The sequence below is a fragment of the Balaenoptera musculus genome, chromosome 3, assembly GCF_009873245.2.
Source record: "Balaenoptera musculus isolate JJ_BM4_2016_0621 chromosome 3, mBalMus1.pri.v3, whole genome shotgun sequence".
In the NCBI taxonomy this organism is placed as follows: domain Eukaryota; kingdom Metazoa; phylum Chordata; class Mammalia; order Artiodactyla; family Balaenopteridae; genus Balaenoptera; species Balaenoptera musculus.
This window is the reverse complement of record NC_045787.1, coordinates 143,317,689-143,342,374: the sequence shown is the minus strand read 5'-3', so window position 1 is coordinate 143,342,374 and position 24,686 is coordinate 143,317,689. Positions and strand designations below refer to the sequence as shown.

Here is a 24,686-nt window from a genome sequence, read left to right as displayed (position 1 = left end):
TCGCTGCCAGACTTTTCAGAGGGCCATTACGATGGAGACGTCCGTTCTGAACCCAGTACGCAGCAGAGGTGGCAGCAGAGGTGGCAGGAGCCAGGGAGCTACAGGAGTCTTTTATTTAAGCCACAGTTCTCGGTTTTGTTTTTTGAATTGAGGGCACTTGCCAGCATTTACAAATGGAAAGATTTTACTAGATAAAAATCTAAGTCGGGCTCCTCTTGAAATTGGAAGATGCGGACAGGCTGGCTCCTCCTTGAGCTCCCACACGCTGGCGTTCAGCTGGAGCTCTCGATTCCATGCTGAGCATGCCCGTCCTATTGCCTTACACCCGGTCCATTACTTATTTACATTTCCTCTCTGGCCCCTGAGGGCATCTGAGCCCCTGCTATACAGGTTCCCATCTAGTTCATGGGACTGTTATTCCACCAAGCTGACCTGAGAAATGTTGACTCATCTCCCTGCACTAATATTCTAGGTGGTTTGGGTTTTGTTTTGCTTTGTTTTTATACCCACTTGAGGTGAATTCCTTCAGTAACAACAGATCTTTTGAATAATGGGAGAAGGGCTCGTTGGGGTAATTAAAATACATAAGCAATTTGAAAGCAGTTTTAATCCTTTATCTGACTTTTAACGTATTTCTGAATGGTGTTAGAATTAACTTAAATGTGACATGAGGAAAGGGAATAGAGTTCTTAAAATCTTGGCTAAATTCTTGGTAGCCTTTATCCTTGTGAAATTAGTTTTAAGAGTTCCGTGAAAGGGAGCCTTTTTTTAAAGCTAGCTGTCATATGCATAAAGAATTTATTTTATCTTGAATTATTACAACTGAGTTAATACTGGACTCCCAGAGTACTTGGGGGCAATTACAGAGCTAAAAGTGACCATAGAAGACTCTAATCTGGATCAGCTGGAGGTGATTTGGTTCCAGGGGACATTTGGCAGTGTGGGGAGGCACTTTGTCATGACTGGGAGGGTACTGTTGGCATCTGGTGAGTGGGGGCTGGGGATGCTCTAAACATTCTGCGATGCACAGGACAGCCCTACAGCAGTTACCCAGTCCAGAATAGCAGTAGTGCCAAGGCTGAAACGATCTGATGCTTTCTCAACAAATTAGATTATATAAAGAAAGAACTTCAAGTTAAAAAATACAAATGAGCAAAAAAATTAATAATATAAATATCACCTATAATCCCACCACCTAAATATACCCCTGTAAACATCTGGTTTGTATCCTTTCAGACATTTTCTCTGTGTGTGTGTGTGTGTGTGTGTGTGTGTGTGTGTGTGTGTGTGTGTGTGTGTGTGTGTGTGTGTGTGTGTGTGTGTGTGTGTGTGTGTGTGTGTGTGTGTGTGTGTGTGTGTTTCACCAAGTTTTTATTGAGGTCCTCCTTGGGCCACTGTGCTAAGAACTGGGAATATAGCATTGAACCAAACCAAACTCCTGTCTCTGTAGCTCCCCCGCAGACAGACATTTGTTTTTCTCTATGTTTAATAGGCTCATGTATATGTACTTAACCTGGTCTCACTTTCACATGAGGTTTTTAATGTTTCTCAAATTCAAAATAAAGCCAAAATATTTTCACAACCCACGTTTTGGTGCTTTTTCCCTCAGAGGTTACCTAAGCAAATTGAGGAACGTAATGAAAGACTAAAGGAAGATATGTTAGGTAAGTCTGCTTTCCTTACCTTCTCTTGACCATAAATAGCTAGGAAGCTGGGGATGGGGCCATCAGTACTTTTTATTCATTAGAGGAGAATACAGCAGTTAGAAATAGCTTTGGGGCCCTTCGTTTGTTGTGGGCACCAGTACCATGGGGCTAGTGAGTTCTTAGCCATTTTTAACTCTAGAATGAGCAGTTTGGTTCAGAGTGGATAGCAGCTTTTCAAAAACTAAACTTCCATTTTGTGTGTGTTGTTTGTTTTTTTTCTTTGGAAAATTTTCCTGCCTTCAAGAATGCAAACATAATTAACTCCCAACCTGGGCTGCCACCAACCTCTGTTTCAGATCATGAATTTCATAAAAACAGTTGAATTTCTTCATTTGAGTAAACAACTTCAGGTTTTTTGGTTTTTGTGTTTTTTATTTATCTGTCTATCTATTTATTTATAGACCCAATGGCTGCATTGGGTCTTCGTTGCTGTGTGTGGGCTTTCCCTAGTTGTGGCGAGCGGGGGCTACTCTTCATTGTGATGCACAGGCTTCTCGTTGCAGTGGCCTCTCTTGTTTTGGAGCACAGGCTCTAGGCACGCGGGCTTCAGTAGTTGTGGAGCATGGGCTCAGTAGTTGTGGTGCACGGGCTTAGTTGCTCCGTGGCATGTGGGATCTTCCCGGACCAGGGCTCGAACCCGTGTCCCCTGCATTGGCAGGCGGATTCTTAACCACTGCCCCACCAGGGAAGTCCCAACTTCAGGTTTTAAGTTCATTAGGATGCAATCAGTACAGGCCAATACCATGTCAAAACCAAGGGGATTTTTCTTTTGAAAATGGCGTTCAGAGTCCCTTTAGTGTTTGAGAACACATGAGAGGGCAAGAATTAGTAGTAAATAGGAAGGGGGAAAAGACTGTGGGTTGGGGGGTTGGGGAAATGGTTTCATTTGACCCATGTTTTAGTTACTTCTTGTATTTGCCAAAGCATGTTTATAGTTGGAATTAGAGAGTTCCTCTCATGAACAGTCTGCTTGACTAAGGGGAGTAAAGGCTCCTGGACAGAGACCTGCCCAGCATAGTCTGCTTATAACCTGTCTGATAGTTCTCTGTTCAGGACCTCCTATATATTTTTCCTTATGAATATTTTCTAAATCTATATTGTGAATTGCAGTCACATGGGACTAAAGGAAAATCATTTAAAATAAATTGAGCCTGGCCATTTATGGCCTTTAGGCATCAGTATCCAGAGAATGAGACAAATTTCCCCAAAGATCACTCTGATAGCAAAGTTGATTGAGAAGAAGCCACTAACCTAGTCGATCCAAAGCCCTCCGGCCCCTGCTGGATAGACTCAGACTCCAAGGGGAGATGCTTCAGACTTGGGGAGATTTCTGGAGCCTTCCTCAGTTTTTCCAAAATTGGCTCTTTCCCTAATTCACATGTTTAATTAAATTTGACACCATGTTTGAGCAGAAAAGTTATTTTGGAGGTACTTTTTCTTCAAAGAAGAGGGAAAAGAACATTTTCTTACTATTCACAATGATGCTTTATTTTAGCAAAAAAAAAAAAAAGGAAAGAAAGAAATAGTTTGCATTTAGCTGAGCTGGATTTCATGCTGAAAGAGATGACTTGGTGAATGAGCATGGTGGATTTGGAAAAGACACTTAGGCACTGGTCTCTGGGTCCACTTGTTTTGAACCAATATGGAAAGATAAAGGGATAGGTATAAGTTGAATCTTACTGCCATTGTCAGTTCCAGATGGAATCAAAACTTCCATCTGTCCTTGCCACTCTAAATTCTAATGAGCTGATGTTTCCTGTCTTGTGGCTTTGACTTTTACTTATGTTGTTCCCTTCGTAAACAACTTAAGTTGCTTGGTAAATAATATGTCAGTTTGTTGTTACACATCAGTAGTCTGAATGGCTGGACTCTTTTATATTCTTTTTTTTTATTATTACTTTTGTCTGTGTTGGGTCTTCCTTGCTGCACGCAGGTTTTCTCTAGTTGCAGTGAGCAGGGGCTGCTCTTCATTGCAGTGCGTGGGCTTCTCATTGTGGTGGCTTCTCTTGTGGAACATGGGCTCTAGGTGCACGGGCTCCAGTAGTTGTGGCGCATGGGCTCAGTAGTTGTGGCTCACGGGCTCTGGAGCGCAGGCTCAGTAATTCTGATGCACGGGCTTAGTTGCTCCACGGCATGTGGGATCTTCCCAGACCAGGGCTTGAACCCATGTCCCCTGCATTGGCAGGCAGATTCTTAACCACTGCACCACCAGGGAAGCCCCTTCCTTTATATTCTTAATGAATATAAGGATCATGAATAAAATATTGGTGCTGGGTGTCACCTCCCGTAGGAGAGCCTTAAAGGGAGAAATCACTCTCAGCCCCACAAGAGCTTTCTGGTGTTCTTCCTTCCTTGTTACAGATGAACCAGCTTTGATTCACGTGCTTTGAGATTTTTGGAGGCTGGTCCCTCTAGAAGCGCAGAGTAACGTCACTTGCTTAGAAGTTCTGAGCAAGCTTTTTGCAGTGGACTGCATGATTTTTAGTGCTAGTTTCTCTGGGAATGATGGCTTCTGCTGGAAGATTGGCAGTTAAAGATTTTTAAAACTAACACCATTTGTCACTGGCATTTACTAAGTTATGTGATTATTTAACAAAATGAGATTGTCCTCAAGTTTGTTTGATAATGTTGACTTGCTTTTCCTTTTCTCTCTGTAACTTGACTTCCTTTTTGTTAGAAAGAAGAGCTACGTACCCCGCTTCTTGGGAAAAAAAATTCTAATTGGAATTATGAATGGGTAGAACATACTTGCTCCTCTCTTCTTAGTCTGTCATTTATAAATGTCATCCTTAGAGCAGGAGTGGAGACCCAGGGTGGCAATCACTCATAGTGCCACAGTCCTTGCCAGAGAGGGGACAGTCATGCTGACTTTGGATTTGAGGAAAGGGGTCAGTAACTGGAGTGCTTCTTTTGTCCTTTTTCTGGGAAGATAGCCTGGCGGCTGTTACAGCCAGGAAATGACTTAAGGGTTTAGTCAGTGGTGTGGTGAGGCGGGAAAGGTGTCCTGGACAGAGCACCCCAAGAGGCTCAGAGCATTTAGCTTCTGTTCCAACCATTCCGGGAGATCTGCTCTTCCTACCTCAGTCGAGAGGCTGTCCTGACCTGGAAAACCTAGAACTGTGACATAAAACTCTTTGATTCCCCCGAAGGATCAAGAGACGTGGGTGAGGCACTGCCCCAGAAACCCTACCTTCCTTTCACTGGCACCCAGCTGCTCGGCACACGCGGGCCTTGTTCCGCATCCAGCCCAGGTTTTCCACTTGTACCATGCCCTCCTTCCACCTTCTTGGAACATGTTGCTGGTCTCCTGATTCCTGAGGTTACTCAGGTGTTCACTCCTGGCCATTAGCATCCTAATGAGTGTGTAGTTGTGAACTGAATTAAGAATACCACCTTGTATGTTCCATGTTCAAAAGCTAGATTTGGAGCCAGAAGTAACTTGTTCATTGTCATTGTGAGGATGCAACAGATCTTTTTTGGCTACTCCTGCGCATTGTGTGCTTCTCTGCAAATGATAGAGGGTCCTAGAATCAGCTCCCTTGACAAATATCACAAGAGAGCCTCGAAATTGTTACTGTCCCTTAAAACTGCTGAAACCATACATGTGGGTATGGAAATCCAGGCTCTTTTTTTCACATTTCTCTTCCTGCTGCCCTGCCCAGTACTCATTACAGACTGTACACTTGCCATGCCATGTGCTCTGGCCACTGGAGCATCTCTCAGCCAGTTCATGTTGCTGTCACCCCCTCAGTAGGGAATGTCACTTTTGGGGTTTCGATGCCCTGCTTTTTGCTTCATTACCTAGTTGCTGCTCCTGTAGCTTCTCCTCTTTGGTAGTTCTTGGTAAGGCTTCTTTCCACTTCCACTTTCACCCAAGAGCTAACTAATATATAAGCATTTGAATTGAGTGTGAATTTTATTTTCTCTATTTTGTGCTCTCTTAATTTGCCTTTTGCTCAGAGGAAAGCAAGAGTCACAGCTTCATGGCTTACTTTCTGCCTCATAAGAGGAAATGCAGTGTCAGGATTCACTTGGATGCAATTTGGTTCTCCTAATAGGAGAAAGTCCTAAAGGATCTACTCCACTGGGCCCAACCTCAGTGATCTTAAGGAGGAGAAAACAAATGGCCTTCCAGGCTCTCCTGATGGTAAACTGACTCCTGCACAGTCGGTATCTCCGAAGAGAAATTATGTGTAATGAGTCAGTTGGGTTTTTATAATACAGTGTTGCTTGGAGACACAGAAATTAATACTTATCAGAACTGGATCCAGTGCCAAGCCTTGATCTCTAGTCATAAATGTTCTTGTCTGAGCACAGGCAGTGTTGGACTCTTCTCTTTGCCATGGGATCTCTTACAGATGAGATCCTAACAGTTAGGGACATGTGGACACATTCAGGCTGAGTCATGGTGTCAGATTTGCTACAAGTGGAAATAAAGGAACCTAATACTGCCCAGATAAGGGGAGGGGTGGGATTTGGCAGCCAGTGGAAAGTGTGGCAGATAGGCTAGTTTGGCAGATGATCCTGTCTTGGGTTCAGCGAAGCTGCCCTTGTCTCTGAGCGCCCAACCTGACTGTGAACAGCAGCAGGAAGATACGTGCATGTGTGATTGTGTGCAGAGCCAGGAAGGAGCATGATCTCTGCTGAAGGTGTGTCTCTACCACCATCATAAACAGTAAAAGGTGAATCTTGTAGACACGAAAACTTGTTGGTTGTACCTTAATGTTGTGCTCTATTTCCTTATGTTCCCATTGGCCCTACGCTAATTTCAGAGCTTTTTTTAATTGAAGTGTAGTTGATTTACAATATTGTGTTAGTTTCAGGTGCACAGCATAGCGATTCAGTACTTTTGCAGATTATACACCATTTGAGGCTATTACAAGATAATGGGTATAATTCCCGGTATATCCTTGTTGCTTATCTATTTTATATATATAGTTTGTGTCTGTTATTTCCATACCCCTAATTTCAGAGCTTCTTCACCTGACAGTGTAGACATCAGATGTTTGTTCAGTGAATTAAACGGCCTCTTTCCCGTTATGTCTCACCAACTTTCTGTCAGAACCACCTCCAGGCTCTCCTCTTGTGGCTTATTCTTCACTTTGCCCCGTAGCATTATTAACCCTGAAAGCTGTTCTCAAACCATCAGTGGCCTTCGCGGTGCTCTCCCACCTCCCTTTCAGCCCTTTGGACGCACTGCCCCCCCTGCCTGCCTGTCTCCGTACGTCTGGTCCTACCATTTTTGCCTGCACTGCCCACTCCCTCCGTCTCAAGTGGTTGCAGTCCTGCCTGTCCTTTGATGGTGATTGAAACGCAGGCTCGCATACGCAAAGCTCTGCCAGATCTCCCTCCTCCCTGCCCAAGCTGGAGGGCATCTTCTTCTTATTGACTCTCATAGCATTTTATATCTCAGCTACATGTGAACTGGCTTCTGTGTGTGTCGTATCTTCCAGCTTATTTTGGTGTAAAGACAGTGTCCTGTATCTTTGCATCCCCGCCACACATATGTACTTAGTACATGTTGGTTGAATTAATTCAAGTCAGGTTAACCTCAGGTCTTCTCTAATGTGAAGACTATTTAATCATGTGTCTTTTTTACGTGTCTGCTACCTTCCAGGGACTTCATGTACGTTGTCTGTTTAGCAAGCAGACTTCCCATCTCCTGTTCTACTGTTCTGGTGATAATAGTCAAGCTGTTGTGGAATGTTACAAAGGCAGAGATACGAGAATAAAAGGAAAAAAGAATGATGCCATATGTGTTAGGTTGGGTCCTTGGAGAAACAGAAGGCAAGATTTGATTAGAAACACAAAAGAGGGCTTCCCTGGTGGTGCAGTGGTTAAGAATCCTCCTGCCAGTGCAGGGGACACAGGTTCGAGCCCTGGTCCGGGAAGATCCCACATGCCGCAGAGCAACGAAGCCCGTGTGCCACAACTACTGCGCTTGCGCTCCTAGAGCCCGTGCTCTGTAACAGAGACAAGCCACCGCAATGAGAAGCCTGTGCACTGCAACAAAGAGTAGCCCCCGCTCGCCTCAACTAAAGAAAGCCCACGCACAGCAACGAAGACCAAGCGCAGCCTAAAATAAATTTAAAAAAAAGAAAGACAAGAGATTTATTGGAGGAAACACCTGCAAGGGAAAGTGAGGCAGAGGGGCAGGAGCTGGATGTGAGTGGGAGCCCCGTCAGATCCCCGAGAGGAGGGAGGAGTTGGGTCGGAGAAGTCCTGCACTGCAGGGTGGTGCCGGGGACGTTTCAGCAAAGCCATTGGGGAGCCAGAGTAACTGTCACAGGGGTCCCGGCTCTGTCCCTGTCCCACTCGGTCACTGACTGTGAACAGCCGTGGGACCCTCGACCTCTGCATGGAGGGAACTGTGCTCCCTGCATCTGGAGAAGCACGTGTTCATGGGTGCCACTCCATGGCTCCTTGTGGCGGCAGGTCCTCCAGCCAGTTAGGCAAAGTCCGGGCCTACACAAGGCCCCCTGCCCCCTCTCCATCTGCAGTTTGAATGCTTGTGCCCTTGCTTTGCCGCCATCTCCAGGGCGCAGTGGCCTCCTCACCACCTTCAGTAACTGCTCCCTGTCCTTCAGAGCCTCGTCTCTCCTGAAACGCCTTCCTCACACCCCTGAACGGGCCTGAGAGCTCCTCTGGGCTCACCTCAGTCTTGTGTCTGGCTGCCCACTAGGCTGTGAGCATCTCAGAAGCCAAGAATAACTTGTATTCTTTAGATCCCAGCGCCTCCTATAGTAGATACCAAGTAATATGTACATTTGCGCTTCAAATTGTTGTTCTGGCAGTCGAGGTGGACTTGCAGTGATCCCTCCAACCCAGGTGGTGGCCCCTGGCTTGGTTGACAGTCCACAGTGGCCCTGGGACAGGCTCTTCCTGGGGACTGTGACGTGAGTGGCCCTTGAGGCTCCTTCTTACTTTACTCACTCCGTGTCAGAAGAGCCAAGAATCGTGCCAGCAGTGACATTTTATTGGGCTTCTTTAAATGTTTGCTTCCTCCCTGTCCTCTCTCCTCTCTCTTCAGCCCCAAGACAGACAGACTGCCCAAGTTCTGGCTAACTCACGCTCTCTGGGGTGGGGGTGGGGGGCCCTCTGTTTTCTTGGCTTGTTGCGATCCCCTATTCACGCTTCCATCTACCTGCAGCAGTGCTCTGGGCCTCTCTGTGCTGCCACCTGTGCGCAGGGGCAAGGCCTGTGCTGGTGATTCTCCTTAATCAGCAGCACTGAGCGTATGTGTTCCAGGTTGAAGTTTGGGAAGCCTGCCTGGAGAGTGGTCAGTCTGGGTTTTAGGAACTTACCGTGAATATGGTGAGCTCCCGGGGGGCTAAATCTTAGACTGAGTCCAAAGTTTCCAAGAGTTGCTAGAAAAGGCCTTGACATTTAAAGGCCATGCATCTTTAAGTTCTTTACCTGGGGTTTATTTCAAGGTGGGAGCCCTCAGAGGGACAAAGCTGCTAACAAGGGCAAGGTGGGAAGGAACCTGTACCTCTGATGATATGGGGTTTCTTTCCCTTTTACCCTCATCCTCATCTCCATTGGAAGCAGACCTGCAAGAAAAATTAGAACAGTTTAGAAATGGTTGAAATACGTATTCACCCATCCTCGCCAAGATTTTCCAAAACACTCCTAGCTTCAGATATTCCATCCTGTTGCCCACATATCCCTGTAAATCTCTCAGATGTCCTGGAAACTCCAACTTCTGTATAAACTCCATGGCCGTCTTGTATGGAGAATCAGCATAAAAATCCATGGTTATACTGTGTGTCTTCATTTCATCTTTATGACATGAACTCACCTGGTGATTAACAAGGAAAGCCTGAAACTTGGGGAGGGAGACTGGGCTATCGAGGTGATGGTGCTGTGCAAGAGAACAAGATCTCCCGTTTCCCGAGAAATGATGAGTTCGGTATGGAAGCTAAGACTTGGAAAAGCAGGAGGCTCTTGAGTTTGAACCCAGGTTCAGTAGAAACCCACAGAGTGGAATTAGATTCAGCAAGTCACTCTGCTGTTTCATGGAGAACAGACTTGGGGGGCCTTGGCCCTCCCTGCCAGGCTTGGCCTTCAGGCCCCAGGAAGAGCAGCCCACCGCTCATCCCAGAGCCTGTCCCCTGGGGGCTCTGGCCAGTCTGGACAGGAGGCTTTGCTGTCGCAGCCGGGCTCCCTCATGCTCCTCTACGCAAGCCACGGCTCAGGGTGGACGGCGGTGAGGTGATTGCTCTGCTGTACATTGGGGGTGAGGGTTTCATAATTTTAAAAGCAGGAGTTTCTTTTTAACTGCAGATTCTCTTTTTATTTTGTAATCAGATAGTGAGGCAGTTGGGGTTTTCCTGCTTCTGCTGACTCCCTGTATTTACTGGACTTTTTGCTTTTACATTGCAGGTAAACTAAAAGATCTTGGGAACTTGGTTCTTCGGCCTTTTGGACTCTCCACAGAGAATTTCCAGATCAAACAGGATTCCTCTACTGGCTCCTACTCCATCAATTTTGTTCAAAATCCAAATAATAACAGATAACAAAGATAACAATGGCTTTTAAAGCTGGCTTGGAAATTGTATGCTGCTTGTGTTAGCAAGGGGAAAGGCCCCGCCAATGTTTACCGTTTAACAGCATCTTATCTCAAAGACAGGCTATCTAGTAGAGGCCAGTGCTCCCTTCTCCCCCTTGTTTTATGATCAGGGTGAAATGCAGTTCCTGATGTAATGAGCCTAATTTGATTTCCATTTTAAGGTGGTGTCTGTGCAGCTGTTGCCTTGGTTCTGGCTGTTCTTTGTTTTGTCCGGGAGAAAGCCTGCTTGTCAAGGCTCACCTCCCCGAGCTCCACAAAAACAAGCCCAGCTGGAGTCTCCTGGGCCGAGCAAACCTGCCGGTCGGAGACTGCCCAACCTCGATCGAGGGGGTTCCCACCTGCTGTCCCCTCGCCCCAATCACACACACTGCCCAGGCTGCCCTGCGTGGGCTCCAACATCTCCTAATTTCCTCTGTGGTAATAAAACGCTTTGTGTGACAGTCTGAGCTGGGTTGTGAATTTTGTCCCCATAACAACAGCTAAAGCGGTGTTGGTTTTGAGCAGTGTTACTGGATTCCACAAGTCTGCCCAGAGTCTTAGTTGCCACCTTGAAGATGATCTTGAAGAGCTGACCATCCTACCATGTATTAGGACTCAGAAACTTCACCTTACAAGCTGTCCCGGGCCTCTCCAGGTTTGTGCAGATAATTATGAAATCAGTGTTTTTGACCAAGTATCAATCTTAGTAATTTCAACTTAAAATAGCTTCATTCAGGAATGGTGGTATGTGAATCCCAGAACAAAACCATATTCTTTTAGACTCCATGAACCCAGAAGTTTCAAAGGTAGATTTTTTTTTTTTTTTCCTAGTCATCAGTGCTGGTGAAAAGCTTTTAATTGTTATGGTTTGAGTGTCAAGGGCAGTGACATGCAGGTTTCATCTTAGAAATGAAGTACACGTATAATTCTGTAAGTGACATGCAGTAGGCATGCTCCCGTTGTTAAGAATTGTGCTGTTCTTTTGCTCTGTTCCTCAAAGCCCCTCAGCGTGCGCTGGTAGGCAGTGGAATCGTATGCTGTATCCACACTTTGTGATTTGCTAAGCCTTTCTCCCAGGTTGAAATGGAATTCCTCATACACTTTATAAGGGGAAAGGGAGAAGGAGAACGTGGTTTTTAATTTTGCTTTGCTGTCTTTATGATAAATCTGGCATCTGATGTTTCCCGAAAGGTGTGTGTGAGAAATCGTACAAGTTGTACAGAAAGCTTAGCGGAAAGCCGTGGGGCCCACCCGGCGGTGATGAGCGCATCCTGTGCTGTGCACTGCTGCCCCGGCAGGAGCAGCCCTTCTCAGACCTCTGGATCTCAGGACCCCTCCACACTCAAAACAATTTAAAGAGCGCTTTGGTTTATGTGGATTACATCTCTTCGTATTTACCGTATTCGAAATTAAAACAAATTTCTTAAATATTAATTCCTTTAAAAATAACAAAATACGTTTTATGTTGATACAAGTATTTTAGAAAAAATCTAAAAATCACATTTTAGTAAGAAGAGAGACATCGTTTTACATTTTTGCAGATCTCTTTAACGTGTGGCTTGATAGAATATAGAAGGATTCTCACATCTGCTTACGTACTCATTTTGTCACGATATCACATGTCATGTAGCCTGGAAAATTCTGCATACCTGTGTACTTGTGACAGAATGATGCAAATAACCTCTTATGAAAGGGTCTCAGGAACCCCTGGGGAGCCTTGGACCACCTTGAAAACCACTTTGTCAGATTATGACTTTTGAGCTCAGTTGCTGAGACTAAGCAAAGGTCAGGGCTGAGATTCCTGAAGGCTATCTGAGTCTCCAAGGAATAGGAAATAAACCTGTTTGCCTAGAAACAGCCTTTCTTAAGACAGTACCATTGCTGCAGGGGGTAGAGGTTTTGCTTCTTAGGCATCCTTCCTCCTCCTCCCCCCTTCCTTGCTGAAATCTTAAAGGAGGCCAAACAAGGCCAATATTAAGTGCTTCTAGTGATTGGGCCAAGTAATATACCTGGAAAGGAAAGGAAGGAAACCTAAGTAGGTGTGAGTTTGCTTAAGCCAAGGAGTTTATCTATCACTGTTACTTTTCTGCTTCCAAAATCTAGAAGAAAAGATAGATTCAAACCTTTTGAAAATGTTTGTTCAAACCTACAGAAAAATCCTGAAAGGGTTGAAAAGTAGGAAGAGTGTACGTACAAGGGAGGAAGGTGGCCTGTTGCTAAGATGTATGATTTAAAGTTCTGTGATGCCTTCCTCCCCTCACAAAAAAAAAAAAAAGGTATACCAGAATTTACTTTTAAGGTAATCACACTGTGACATCGTATATATACTTATGCCAGTGACATTGCAATGGATCAAAATAATTTTGGATCTCCTTCTAGAATTTCCTTGAAGGCTCAAACACATGTTTAAAAATACTATGATCTATTCCCTATCTGCCTCCATGAATAGACCAAGAGCTTCTGGAAGGTAAGGGCCATATTTATATTCTTAATAGCACCAGCAGCTACTGCTTTACTAGAAATTTAGTAAATTGGTATTAAAGGATGTTCCACGAGAAGTGGTCTCAAAGTGAACAACCATTCTATCCAAACGTCTCTAGATTCTGTGGCCTTTATTTAGTATCTGTTTTTTTGACACTTAAAAAGACATTTGTAAAGAGTCCCTTTAAGCTGGTCGAGCGCATCTTGTGCAGCCACGTAGAATGTCCTCAGATGGTGATCATTCAACCTGGCCTGTAAACATATGCCTCCAGTTTTTTTGTTTGTTTTTGTTTTTTTTTAATTTTTGGCTGCGTTGGGTCTTTGTTGCTGCACGGGCTTTCTCTAGTTGCGGCGAGCGGGTGCTACTCTTCACTGTGGTGGTTTGTTGCGGAGCACGGGCTCTAGAGCGCAGGCTCAGTAGTTGTGGCGCACGGGCTTAGTTGCTCCGTGGCATGTGGGATCTTCCCGGACCAGGGCTTGAACCCGTGTCCCCTGCATTGGCAGGCGGATTCTTAACCACTGCGCCACCAGGGAAGCCCTGCCTCCTGGTTTTTAAATTTTCATTTTTGCATCTTGTATATTTACAAGGATTTGTCTTGAGACTTTCAGAAATCCCCAACTTTTCCTCTAGTTTCAGGCTCCCTTCCTGCTCCCAGGTCATCTTGTGTTCTCCATATATGTTTCCACACCGTCTCCCAGTTCTCACATGAGCAGCTTTTCCGTTCATGGGAGCCTCTGCAGAAGGCTTGCCCAGGAAATGGCACTGTCACTACAACAAATTCACACTTGAATGGTAGTTTTTCTGTGCAGGGTGTACTGTGGATTAGTTCATTTTCCACACATCATGGAAGTATGGTTGAATCCCAGTCTTAAAATCCCACCTCTTTTTCTAAGAACTCTTACTTTCCACACGCGTCTTCCTTCCATCACAAGCACTGCAGCTGGTTTCTCGTTCCCCTGCCCTTTAGCTCCTTGTCCCGCCCCCCGCCCCCCCCCCCACCACCCAAACGCCCTCTCTTATTGAGTTGTTGTGCTTATAGGCCTAGAGAATGTTAACACCATGCCGAGATGTGGAGGCTGGGAGTGGCCAAGCCTGCTAGCTAATGACCTGAACATTGCAGCCCGGGGCCTCGTGTGAGCTTCAGTAAACTGACAAGACTTCACACACTGGACCTCCAGAGTTACTCAGGTACAGTCAAAGGCGTGAATGTTTGTTGAGTCCTACAACACTTTGTGTAGTTGAAGGTAGGGAACTGCTTTAGGAAATGTTGCCGGGCCTGGTGATTATTTCTGGTGCTCCTCAGGTCTCTGTGGTGGTGTCCAAGCGTATCGCTGAGTTACATCTCACACAGCTCTCAGGCTAGAATCCAGACTGCTTTAGGAAGGCCAGGCACAGGGACTTTATGGAGGTGTGTTCCGGTCTGATTGGACTGCCGTGGAATGGGGAGCCGGTAGCGGCTGTTAAATGTGAACCTGATTGGAAGGCGTATTTGGAAGGTTGTCTGTTCCCAAGAGCTAAGCAGACCTCCAAATTGTCTTTTACAACTGGTTTAGCAAAACTTGGAATGTCAAAAGGGAAGGCTGTGTGTGATAGGAGACCAAGGAGGATGGGAACAGCCGTGCAAGTTAATGGCTGCTTTAATCTTCTTGAGAAAGGTCTTTTAAGGGAAGGGCCCAGTAACCCTCCAAACCAGAGTGCACATCTGAGACAGGACAGGAGAAATGAGCAGCTTAATTAAGCGCCTGCCCTTTCCCTCTCGGCTCTCTGTGCGTTCCCGCCGTGTGAAGGGAAAGCCGGCGGCTGCCCGAGCTCAGTCCTTGGTGCGACTGAGCCTGCAGCCCAGCGGTCGCCACCAGCCCACTGTTCTGTCGGTGTTGCTCTCTGATCACTTCCGCTTTTGACCCTGCCTTTCACCTCCCTGCCTCGTCCCTCCACTATTCCTTAAGACGCTGTACTCTTCCTCTTCTACTTTTGTGGGTGTATACTGTGTACTCCATACGCACCCCACACCCTAGTAAAATCTCCTGGAAGCAATTTCAGTGAGCTGTTTTATGACCCTTGTCAGCCTGCCCCCTCTGCACTTCAGTAGTAACAAGCTTAGTCCTTCCATCACCTTTAAAAAAGGAAGTGTGTGGACATTCCACCACATACTTCCAGAAGTGGCTGGAAATTCTGTTCTTTCAGGGAGGTGCACAGCTACGCAGAGAAGGGAGGTTTCCAGTCACTTTCTGTTGTCTGGAGAGCAGTCTTGAGCCCACACTAGACCAAGTCCATTAATACTACTGAAAATGAGAAATGGACTACTTGCTACCAGCCAGTCCAAGAGGTGGGGCTAAAATAAACCATAGAGCATCAGAGTGACTGCTTAAGACCCTTCAAAGGGCAATCAAAGAAACTAATGATAAAATTAGTTTATGAAAACTAGTGAGGATGTCCTCATGTTTCAAAGTATCAAAAATTTCAATCTTCCTGGCTAAGAGTTGGTAATTGTTGAAGGGAGGGATGGGTATATGGGGTTTGTTGTAGTCTGCCTTTACAAATGTTTGAAATATTCTGTGATAAGAATATTCCATTTTCTTCTAATTTCTCAACCCTCTGAGGGCTACAAGCTAGGAATAAGCTCCATCACACAGAAGTTAATTCAGCCGGACTAGAAATATGACTCCCTACACCGTTTCCTTTCATTCAAGGGGAAACTTTGTAAGCTCACATTTTCCCCTTAGCTAAAGCATGGCAGAGCCTGCTGCCCCGCTGCCAAGGAAGCCCACAGCTAATAATCTGGCCATGATTCAGTCCCAGCTGCTAGTTCCGGCTTGCTGAAAAATACAGCCTACCCAGATGGCAACTCCTATCAGGCACTGGGACTCCTCAGCCATCAGGCATCATGACAGACGTGAAGGGAGTCAACCCAGAGGCTCCTTAGGAAGGAAGCCCTTAGTTCCAAACGTGAGGAGCTAGATCTGCAGATAGTGGAACCTCATTGTTCTTGGTGTGGTGCTTTGCCAGGCTGATGTCTGTATCAGACACCCCACCCGACTCACACCAGGCAGCTGCCTTGTGCCGCCAAGCACACAGTTGCCCTCCAACTCTCCAAACTCAGCAAGTCGGAAATCCACAAACGTGTAAGTCATCAAGCAAACTGAAGACAGAAGGAGGCCAGGGATGGGGAAGCAAGGGATTGAAGTGAGGTGGGAAGTGTTTATTGATAAATTTCAAAGGATATAGGCTTTGGTGGACGCTATGGTACTTGTTCTCAAGTACACTGGACTGTTTTGTAGGGACGGTTTGACTGCCCCAAAAGAGAATACGCTGTCTGCAACTTTGCCTCAGGAAGTTAACTGGGAGAAAGGGTCTGATAATTTCCTAGAGCTATGTGACACTGACTGGATTCTGCCACTGGCTGGTTGGCATCAGACCAGGAGTTACAGCTTCAGCTTGTGCTTTTCCAGCCGCTCCCTTTCTATAGGCGTTAAAGCAAGGTGCGTTTAAACATGTGAATCACCCCCATCACCGTCTTCTGTAAAGTTGCTGTGTGTCTCACTGAAGCCCCTGGCTGTGCCTTCCTAGGGCAGTGACACATCAGGCTCCCCTTCACCTCAGGGCACTTCCCATTTCGGAATTCATTCACCTCCTTTAGATCACAGGTTTGAGCGGTCTGCTCAGTGTCCAAAGGAGTCAGGCACTGAGCGCAGAGTTCAGAAACATAAGATTACAGAATATTTCACTCAGGGAAGAAGGTTCCCTGATGTTGCCTATGTTTTTGGCCTTGGCTGGGTAGGAACTGAAGAGCTAGTTGAGTGAGACACTTATTTTCCATACCCCATTTTGGCCAGTGTGGCCACTGAGTGATTCTTCTGTTGGGAAGGTAACTGATAGAACTAAGATTAGAGTCCATGTCTCTACCTTAGACTAAATAAAGCAGGTTATTCAAATAAAAGCGTCATCTTAGTATCACCCACTCTCTTTCCCTCCTTTATGTTAGAAGGTTGCTTCTACAAATGGGCTTCAGGAGGGAATGAAGAAAGGGCTAACCCTAGAAGTATTAACTCTCCAGGTCAGTGACCTAGCATTCGGTTTGGCCAGCTCTTTCTTCCTCGGGCACAGGATGCTTTAGTTGTATTCTCTTTCATCCCAGGGTCATCGCCTTCTTGATATCAAAGCAGAGGAGTCAGGCCATGAAATTTCTTTGTGAGTAAGCAAAGATTCTGCAGGATGCTCATCACTAGAGGAAAGTATGCTTAATAAAACACATAGTATGCTCTATTCAGAGCTCTGAGGGAAGACTCATTACTTGAAAGAGTATCAGGTATGAAAGCAAGAAAACGGCTAACTAACTTTTACGTGCAGTGACACACCCAGTGTGTGCAGGGAGACACTGGTACAGCCTTACGTGATTTGAGGGCCTGGATCTAAATTATTATGCTGTTATCTGAAGACAGCACCCAAAGTTGCATCTGTGGCTTTTGTTACTCATTCCCTCTATCTTGTAGGAGTTGTATCTATAAATATACTGACATGTGTACAAGATGATTAGGAATGGTATTGCAGGGGGTCTCTTCTAAGGCCTTCCCAGATAATACGCACATGACTTGTTTACCTTCCCTGGTTCTCTCGTTCCATTTTCATTTGTGGGAAACTTGAGGGAAAAAAAAGATATTAACGGAGCCAGATTCCAGTGGCCTCCTTCTTACACTCGTTTAGATAAACTGAAATGGGAGAGTGTTTGTGATTAAAGACTCTATGATACTCCGGAATAACAGGCAGCCTTCTAAAGGATTGCTTTACTCAAATGGGGAAAGAAAAAAAAAACCAAAAACGTACGCTGACTGAAGTTTCTGGGTTAGCCCTAAAAAATCTCAACTGTCTGGTAGGTATCAAGAGGCTAGTTTTTCCTGACAACTGAGTGTTTCTGGTCAAACACTTGACCTAACATTGGATGTACTGGGCTTTTAAAGAAGCAACCATTTATCCATAAGGGCAAGACTAATTAAAATTAGGACAAGCCCAGCAGTAGATGTTTGTTTAATTACATCCAACTCTGAATGATAGGTTATTCGTTTCCATCAGAAAAGAAAACAGTAATGTTGGTGCACAGGTTCCTAATTAAACTATTCTCCTTTCCTCTATCCTTGGTCATAAAGACATCCCATTGAATCTCCCAGTGATTAAAACTACAGGTTGTTCTCCTAAGGAAGCAGTGCTAGTTAAAACAGCTCCCTAAAGGACAAGTGGCTGAATTTCAACAGTTTAAAGAATAACCTTTAAAACCTAACTAACTCCTAAAAAGTAAATGAATAGTTTTTAAGTAACTAAATTTTTTAAAAAATCAAGACTTTATTGGATAAATGTTACACAACATTCTTTAACATTTAGGTCTCAGCATAGTTTAGATGAGAAACAATTTTTGTCATTCAAGTCCACAAAATGAAATAGCCTTGTGACGATTTGAAATACAAAGGAAGCATGAAGCAAAGCTTAAATATTAAGCAACTAAAGCAGTGAAAGTGAAATAGCAACATGGTATGTCTAGATATTAAATACCACCAAGTTTCATTTTTAAAAAAGTGAAAATCTGGTTTATAACAAACACCACTGAGAATTGTCTTAAAAAATATTTAGATACTTACTTAAAACCTGATCTCTCCCAGTTCTTTTGCCTTTATATTACTTCTTGGTCATTTCCATCACTCTGCAATTAGAATTTTTGATTACACAAAATCTGCTATGACCTGGGAGTTACCTGGTTCTTGAAGTGAGCCTGAAAGGTACTGCTGGGTTACATATCTGAAAGAACAAGAGGAACCCGAGCCTAAGCTCTGGGGCCAGAGAGCAGGGCGCCACTGAAGCGTGCATCATCTTTAGAACTCCCTGCTGCTACAGTTCCTGAGCTGACTTTTTCAGACTTGATCAAATGTATAATGACTTCATGATCAATAATTTTCCATAAAGACAATTTTAGAATGCAATCTAGACTTTTAGTTACTTACAGTGTAATTAGGATTTGCATTAACTCGCTAGAAGCAAGACTGCCTACCTTTTCTTGAGTTGTAAAACAAATCCTAGTCAGGTATAGTAAATATTCTAAAACTCACCCAGAACTTTTTGTTAATCTTGAGTGTGGGGTTAATAAGTAATTCCAAACCTATACTGTAAGATTATGCAAAGCTTAAGCCAAATGCTCAAGTTATGTTGCTTCAAATGAATTTTCTATTTTTTTTCCTTTTTTTGTATTAAGTAATCAATATGGATTATCTTCCTGGCTTAAAAAATAAATCAGTATTGCCACTAAAAAACTTCAGGTTTATTATTAAAAGTACGGCACCATCAAATATAAAATGCCTTAAAAATGTAGTACTAACAAACAGGTCCATCTGGTTTTCTCATTAATGTTTTCTCCATTCATTAAAAAAGAAAAATTAAGGTTTTTCATAATATGTATTTTTCATAGACAAGAAAAACATTACAGTCTCCATTAATAAGAATTCATACTTTATGCATGAAAAGTTCACCATCTTTATGCGTCTGTTCCTGCTGCTTGTTCCCCAGGGTCAAGTCCCATCTGACACCTGTGAGGATCTCTTGCACTTAGAAAGAGAGGCTCTCTGTGGAGAGAGGTCAACATCAAAATTCAGGTATTATCACCTTTTCTGAACTAGTTCAGAAATCTGTAAGGATAGGGAGAATAGTAAAAGCCTTTCCAGCTCAGCAGAATTAAGAACTGGCTCTTAGAGTAGTACATTTTCACTCCAAGATCAACACTAGCCTAATCCACTTCGAGTCAGAATTTGAAAGATAAGAATGTAGTTATGAAAATGTGCACAAAATATTAAATACTGGTGGCAAATAAATACATCTTAATATGTTCTAACAAGCAAATGTACATTTAAGATAATATAGCCCTGCTTTACTAAAGATCCAAATTTTCTTAGTGGGTTGGGGACACTTTGCCATCCTTTTAGTAGGATGTGTTTGTTTATTAGATAATCTTTTCTGTGGTTTCCACTGGCATCCTGAAGGAAACATTGGCCTCGGCATTTGTGACTATTGCTGTTTGTTTCATTAGAAGAGCCATTTTAGAAATACCTTTGTTCATATCTGAGCTGATTAACAATAAACCTTGGAGAAAGCACAAAGTTTTAATATGAAAAATAATTCAGCATTTCTGTCATCATCTCATGCCTTTCAGGCGTGTCCAAACTGTACTGAGAAGAACTTCATGTTCAAAAGAAGGTACTGTCAGTGATTCTTCACACATAAAATTCAAGAGAGTTCTTTGCGTATTTCACATCACTTTTCTCATCTCATGCATAATTTATTGCAATAGTTTTTTAATAAAATATTCCCCTAATACCTTTTCTTCGGTTTAATATAGCACAATTTGCAAGTGCCCCTTTATAGACTGTTGGTTTTAACCACTGCCTGCATATTTACTTCTTAGTGCAGCTTTAAAAATCTGAGTCTCCAATTTCATTCAGTCCTGATGCTCTGGTGTTCTCTGTCATTGTGGTACAGGTCCATGAAACCAGCAGCCTGCTAATGTCTTTGTGCTGAAATATAGTAAAGAAAAGGAAGAAAATGTAGTTAAGCACAAGTAATTATATGAGAAAAATGATGTCCTTGTTTAAATTAAGCCCTATATAGACTGTGGGATCACACCTGATTTTTTACTTTAAATCAGTTAAACCTGACCAGTGTAGATTTTTTGAGAAAACAACTTACTGCCACTGTAAACCAGCAGAAGCATTCATGTTCTTTCTGAAGTACATCTGGCCAAATTCCAACATAAATAAAATGGTTTTCACCTTCACGTAGTCAATCTGCACTTGAGTGTGTTTTTTTAAAAACTTATTTATGACTATTTGCGTAATAAAGGGAATTTTAGCTTTGTTCTTTATGCTGCCGTTTCACAAGTAACAATATGAAAGTTTGCAAGTCAGCTTCGCTGCTGTGGACTATGAAACACCAGCAGCCTTCCTCTAGCACAGGCTTAAGAAGCAAGTGTATGTACAAAACCAGACTATGGAAAAATCAGCTGCAGATGACACTGTCTACATATGTGCAAGAGCACAACAGAGGGGGGTGGCGGGTGCCTCCCCAGAGGCAGACACACACAGCACATCAGAAGGCATCAAGAGCACCATTTTGCTACTAGAAGAGAACTTAGGTACACTGGTTCCATTGACCGGTGTCCCTTGTTACAACAGCAAACCAAGTTATCAGCAGAGGCACTCTGCACCGTACCTCCAACAAAAGGCCGGACTCTGAGCAGAACATTTATAAAGGGCAAGGCTTATAGAAATTACTGCCGAGTAGCATGACCAGAATGCCCAACATTACCGACCTCCCTTTGATATCAAGAAGTAGTAGAATCCCATTGAAACGCTCTACAATCCCTGGTTATGCCTCTCAAACCTGGGAGCCTAAGTACCAATAAGAGTTTGAATTCCAAAAGAGGTGATCCGTGGAAAGAATAATGATTACTTTTGGTCAAATGTATTTTTAAACCAAAAAGATATGGTATCTTCAGTGGAATAATAACAGACAAAACAAAATTGCAAAAAGGAAAAAAGAAAAACCACCCCCATCCTTCCCAATATTTGACTATGAAACACTTCAAAGTAGATGTATTTCTCATTCTTTGATAGAACTCTTGATCTTATATTAACTTCCCAGTGCTGCCATATTTCATTCACTTATTGGATCAAGGCCTATAAAATAAATTTCACAGGGCATTCTATCACATTTCTTCTCAAGCAATGAAAAATTGCTTCTAGCCATAAATACTGCACACATCAAAACAACAGCAGTCCCTGCTTACTAAAGCAACAAAATCATTAACATGGTTTTAAAATTTGACATTGAGCTAAGAAAAGTTTTTATTTTCTAAAAATAAGATATTAAACTAATATGATCATAATACTAATAAATTTAGACTCATATGGAAATTTGCAAGTAAATATCCCCATTTTATAAACTGAAAGAGAAGAAAAGGTAAACAGCCAGTTCCATGTACAACTCCATTTCCTTCTGCTTATGACTCTCAACATTTGGCTTCAACCTTAGTGAGGCCTATTCCAGTTGACAGGAAAGCCAAGGATTGAAGCAGATCTTACTGCTACTCCTATGGGAGGTGCAGAAAATTGAAAATGCTGTTCCCTCAAGGGGTCACCAGGTAGCTACAACTCCTATACAGCTAAGAGTCCAAAATACCCCAGCCTTAATCTCTGATCCAAAATGTGCCATTCTGACCCAGTTTGCAAATTATAGCTCGTAGACAATGATACAGCCCAATTACAGCTCTTCACTAGCTTCAAACACCAGAGTTAAATAGCCTTAATTCAAGAAAGCAAAAAAAAGATCCTAAGTTCAAAAGCAGCACAACAAAAATCCCTAAACCCTTCCTGCCATATAAGAGCCCCAAATAAGGATTTTGAGCATCATCTAAGGAGGTTTTAATAAATGTACTTAAAGAAATAGATTACAACTACACCTCAGCATTATCTTTTGCCACCCTCTAAGTTTTGACTTGCCTTATGTAAATGACAATGGTTTTGAGGTTGATTTAATTAAGAATATATATACGTTCATATACGGATATATATATATATATATTCTTATATATTAAGTAATGACTATCTGAGAAGTTAAAGTAATGAATATAAAAGTGACAAAGACAGACTGAGATAGTAAAAGATAAATCCACTAGCTGACTTTCCATGGAGACTCAGTTGCTACTTAACATAATTCTGCAATCTGACACCCAATTTCTACCACCCTACAAGAAATTCCTCTGCATTTATGGAAGCTCTCAGGAGGCCGGCTCTACTTTTTTTTTTAAATACAGCAGGTAATATTGACTGAAAGCTATTTTCACTCATGAAAACTATCACCAACATGAGGTACACCCAGCTACCAAGGTCAGTGAAAACAAAGGAAAAAGAACTAGTGCATTCTTTTACATCTAGCCTAATCTACTTTGGGAATGGTAAGAGATGACATGATGCCCTCTTCACTTTGTGGCAGGGCTTAACACAGACAGACCTGCCCGTTTCACTGTTAACTTCAATGCTCCCAGTCTGAATCCACAGTGGTCTGTCAGACACTGTAAGGGAGCAGCAGGACTCGTCACTGTCTGATGTAATAGCTGCCATTTGTTGAGACCTATGGTAGAAAAAACCAAGTTAACAAAAATAGAGCATTTGAGTTCTTTTTCATCCATTTTACCAAAAAAAAATTTAAAAATAAGACCAAAATTCAGGTGAATTTTTATAATGAATTTATTCTAGATAACTTGCTGGCTTCACACAATGTGAAGCTCTGGTACTAAAGGAAAAGACTTGAGGTGTGTACACACCAGTCTTGTCCAGGAGAGGGCACTCTCCAGCCCAAGACAGCTGAGCTGCAAAATGCCTTAAGGCTCATGAAGATGTTGCCCTCCAATGCTAACTCACAATTTAATGCTCCTGACAAAAAATTTTTACTAGCCTAACACTAGCCTAGTGATGGAGTAGTCCTGACCTTCTCAGTATTCAATAAGGGCCAAAGTTGTCATCCCTATCTGTATCATATCATTAATGAGCTCAGAGACACCGTTTTGAAGAATCACCAAAACTGCCTGAATCCCTTTCTCCTTAATGCCAATGGCACCTGTGCATACTATTCAGCACCTGAACTTAGTGAGGTAACACCTGCTTGAAATAAGTTTGACAAGGTAAGCTTTCTCTTGGGCTTTCAGAACAGAGACTTCAAATACTAAGCAAATGAAGGATTACTATTTTAAGCCTTATTTTTTATTAACCTATTTGCTTGTTTCCTTGCTTTCCCTACTTTAAGTACAGTATAAATAAGAAAAAACTCATCTATCATATCAGTGTAGGCAATTCTGGGATCACTGATTCAGACAATGTCCAGTCCCTGTAATATTTTTTTAATGCTGAATCAGAAGCAGTAGCATATAATCAAAACCTTAAAAAAACCCAGCTTTTCTGACACTGAAAAGGAGAAACTATACACCTGATCTATAAAGAAACATGATTACTTCTGAATTTTAACTCAGAGGAGAACAATTTTCTTAAATGTGGTTTAATAATGAGGTTATTTACCCTTTAGTTGATGGGAAAACTTAAATATACTATTAGCTACAACCCAACAGCAGTCACACAAGAAAAACAGAAATATGAACGCACAAAGAATTTATCTTTTGAACCTCTCCCTCCATGGGTAAAACTTAGGTTTCAACAATCATTCTGAAGAATCTCCTTTTCAATTCTAGGCAAGAGGAGAGTCAAATCAAAGAATGATCTTATTCCTGTGCATTTACCCCTCCAGTGCCCAGAAATGCCGTGTAAAATAGTAACATGCAAGACCCCAGTCCACAGAGCCTGGCCCGTGAGTCTTTTGTGCTAATGTTTAAGATGAGTACCCCTCAATGCTTTTTAGGGTCTCAAGGTTTTTCTTTAGAAACTGACCACACTTGCAGGATCCATGAGGAAGTGCCAGGAAGCCCCAGCAGTGAGGCAGTAAATGGAAGGAGACCCTCATGAAAGGCAGTGATTTCATTGGAAATTACTTGTTTTGTCCTTTAAGAGAAAGCTTACATTCAACAATGGCAACTACTCCTGGGAGGCAGCAGAGATATAAAGGGGCAAATCAGAACACGGTACGAACTTTCAGTCTCCTTTGTAGAGTGCATGAAAGAAGGAAGTAGAGGTCACACTCTTAGAGCAAAGCCCAGAATTAAAAACTGAAGAATTAAGATTACTGTCTTCCTGAACACTCAATATAAATTTTCTCTTAATACAGTGTAGCATGATGCAACATGAACAACCAGGAAAAGAATACATAGTGCCTCATTTTACAACAGACATTCTGGTTTTCCAGCCCTAATGCTATTTTTCTAACCAGTTATTTCGTTAGGGTTTTAGACAAACTGCACATAGTTCTTCCC

At 43.0% G+C, this 24,686-nt stretch overlaps 2 protein-coding genes across 5 annotated transcripts in view; one reads left to right on the top strand and one right to left on the bottom strand.

The window, feature by feature from the left end:
* The window catches only part of TTC1 (tetratricopeptide repeat domain 1), a 55,257-nt gene extending 44,533 nt beyond the window's left edge, over window positions 1-10,724 (top strand). Inside the window, exons 7-8 of the mRNA XM_036847104.1 lie at window positions 1,610-1,664; window positions 10,092-10,724. Of these exons, the coding sequence (XP_036702999.1) occupies window positions 1,610-1,664; window positions 10,092-10,225 (189 nt within the window). The 3' untranslated portion in view covers window positions 10,226-10,724. The remainder of the gene's footprint in view (window positions 1-1,609; window positions 1,665-10,091) is intronic.
* Window positions 10,725-15,236: 4,512 nt separating this feature from the next.
* The window catches only part of PWWP2A (PWWP domain containing 2A), a 93,521-nt gene continuing 84,071 nt past the window's right edge, over window positions 15,237-24,686 (bottom strand). Inside the window, exons 2-4 of one of the 4 annotated variants that reach the window (XR_005019274.1) lie at window positions 22,781-22,900; window positions 20,171-20,286; window positions 15,237-19,341 (exon numbers count right to left, since the gene is read on the bottom strand). Coding sequence is in view for 3 of the 4 variants with exons in the window: in XM_036846719.1 (XP_036702614.1) it covers window positions 20,238-20,286; window positions 22,781-22,900 (169 nt within the window). In the remaining variant the exon portion in view is untranslated. Of the gene's footprint in view, window positions 20,287-22,780; window positions 22,901-24,686 lie in introns of all 4 variants that reach the window. The other 3 variants (XM_036846719.1, XM_036846715.1, XM_036846718.1) reach the window with 3 other exon arrangements.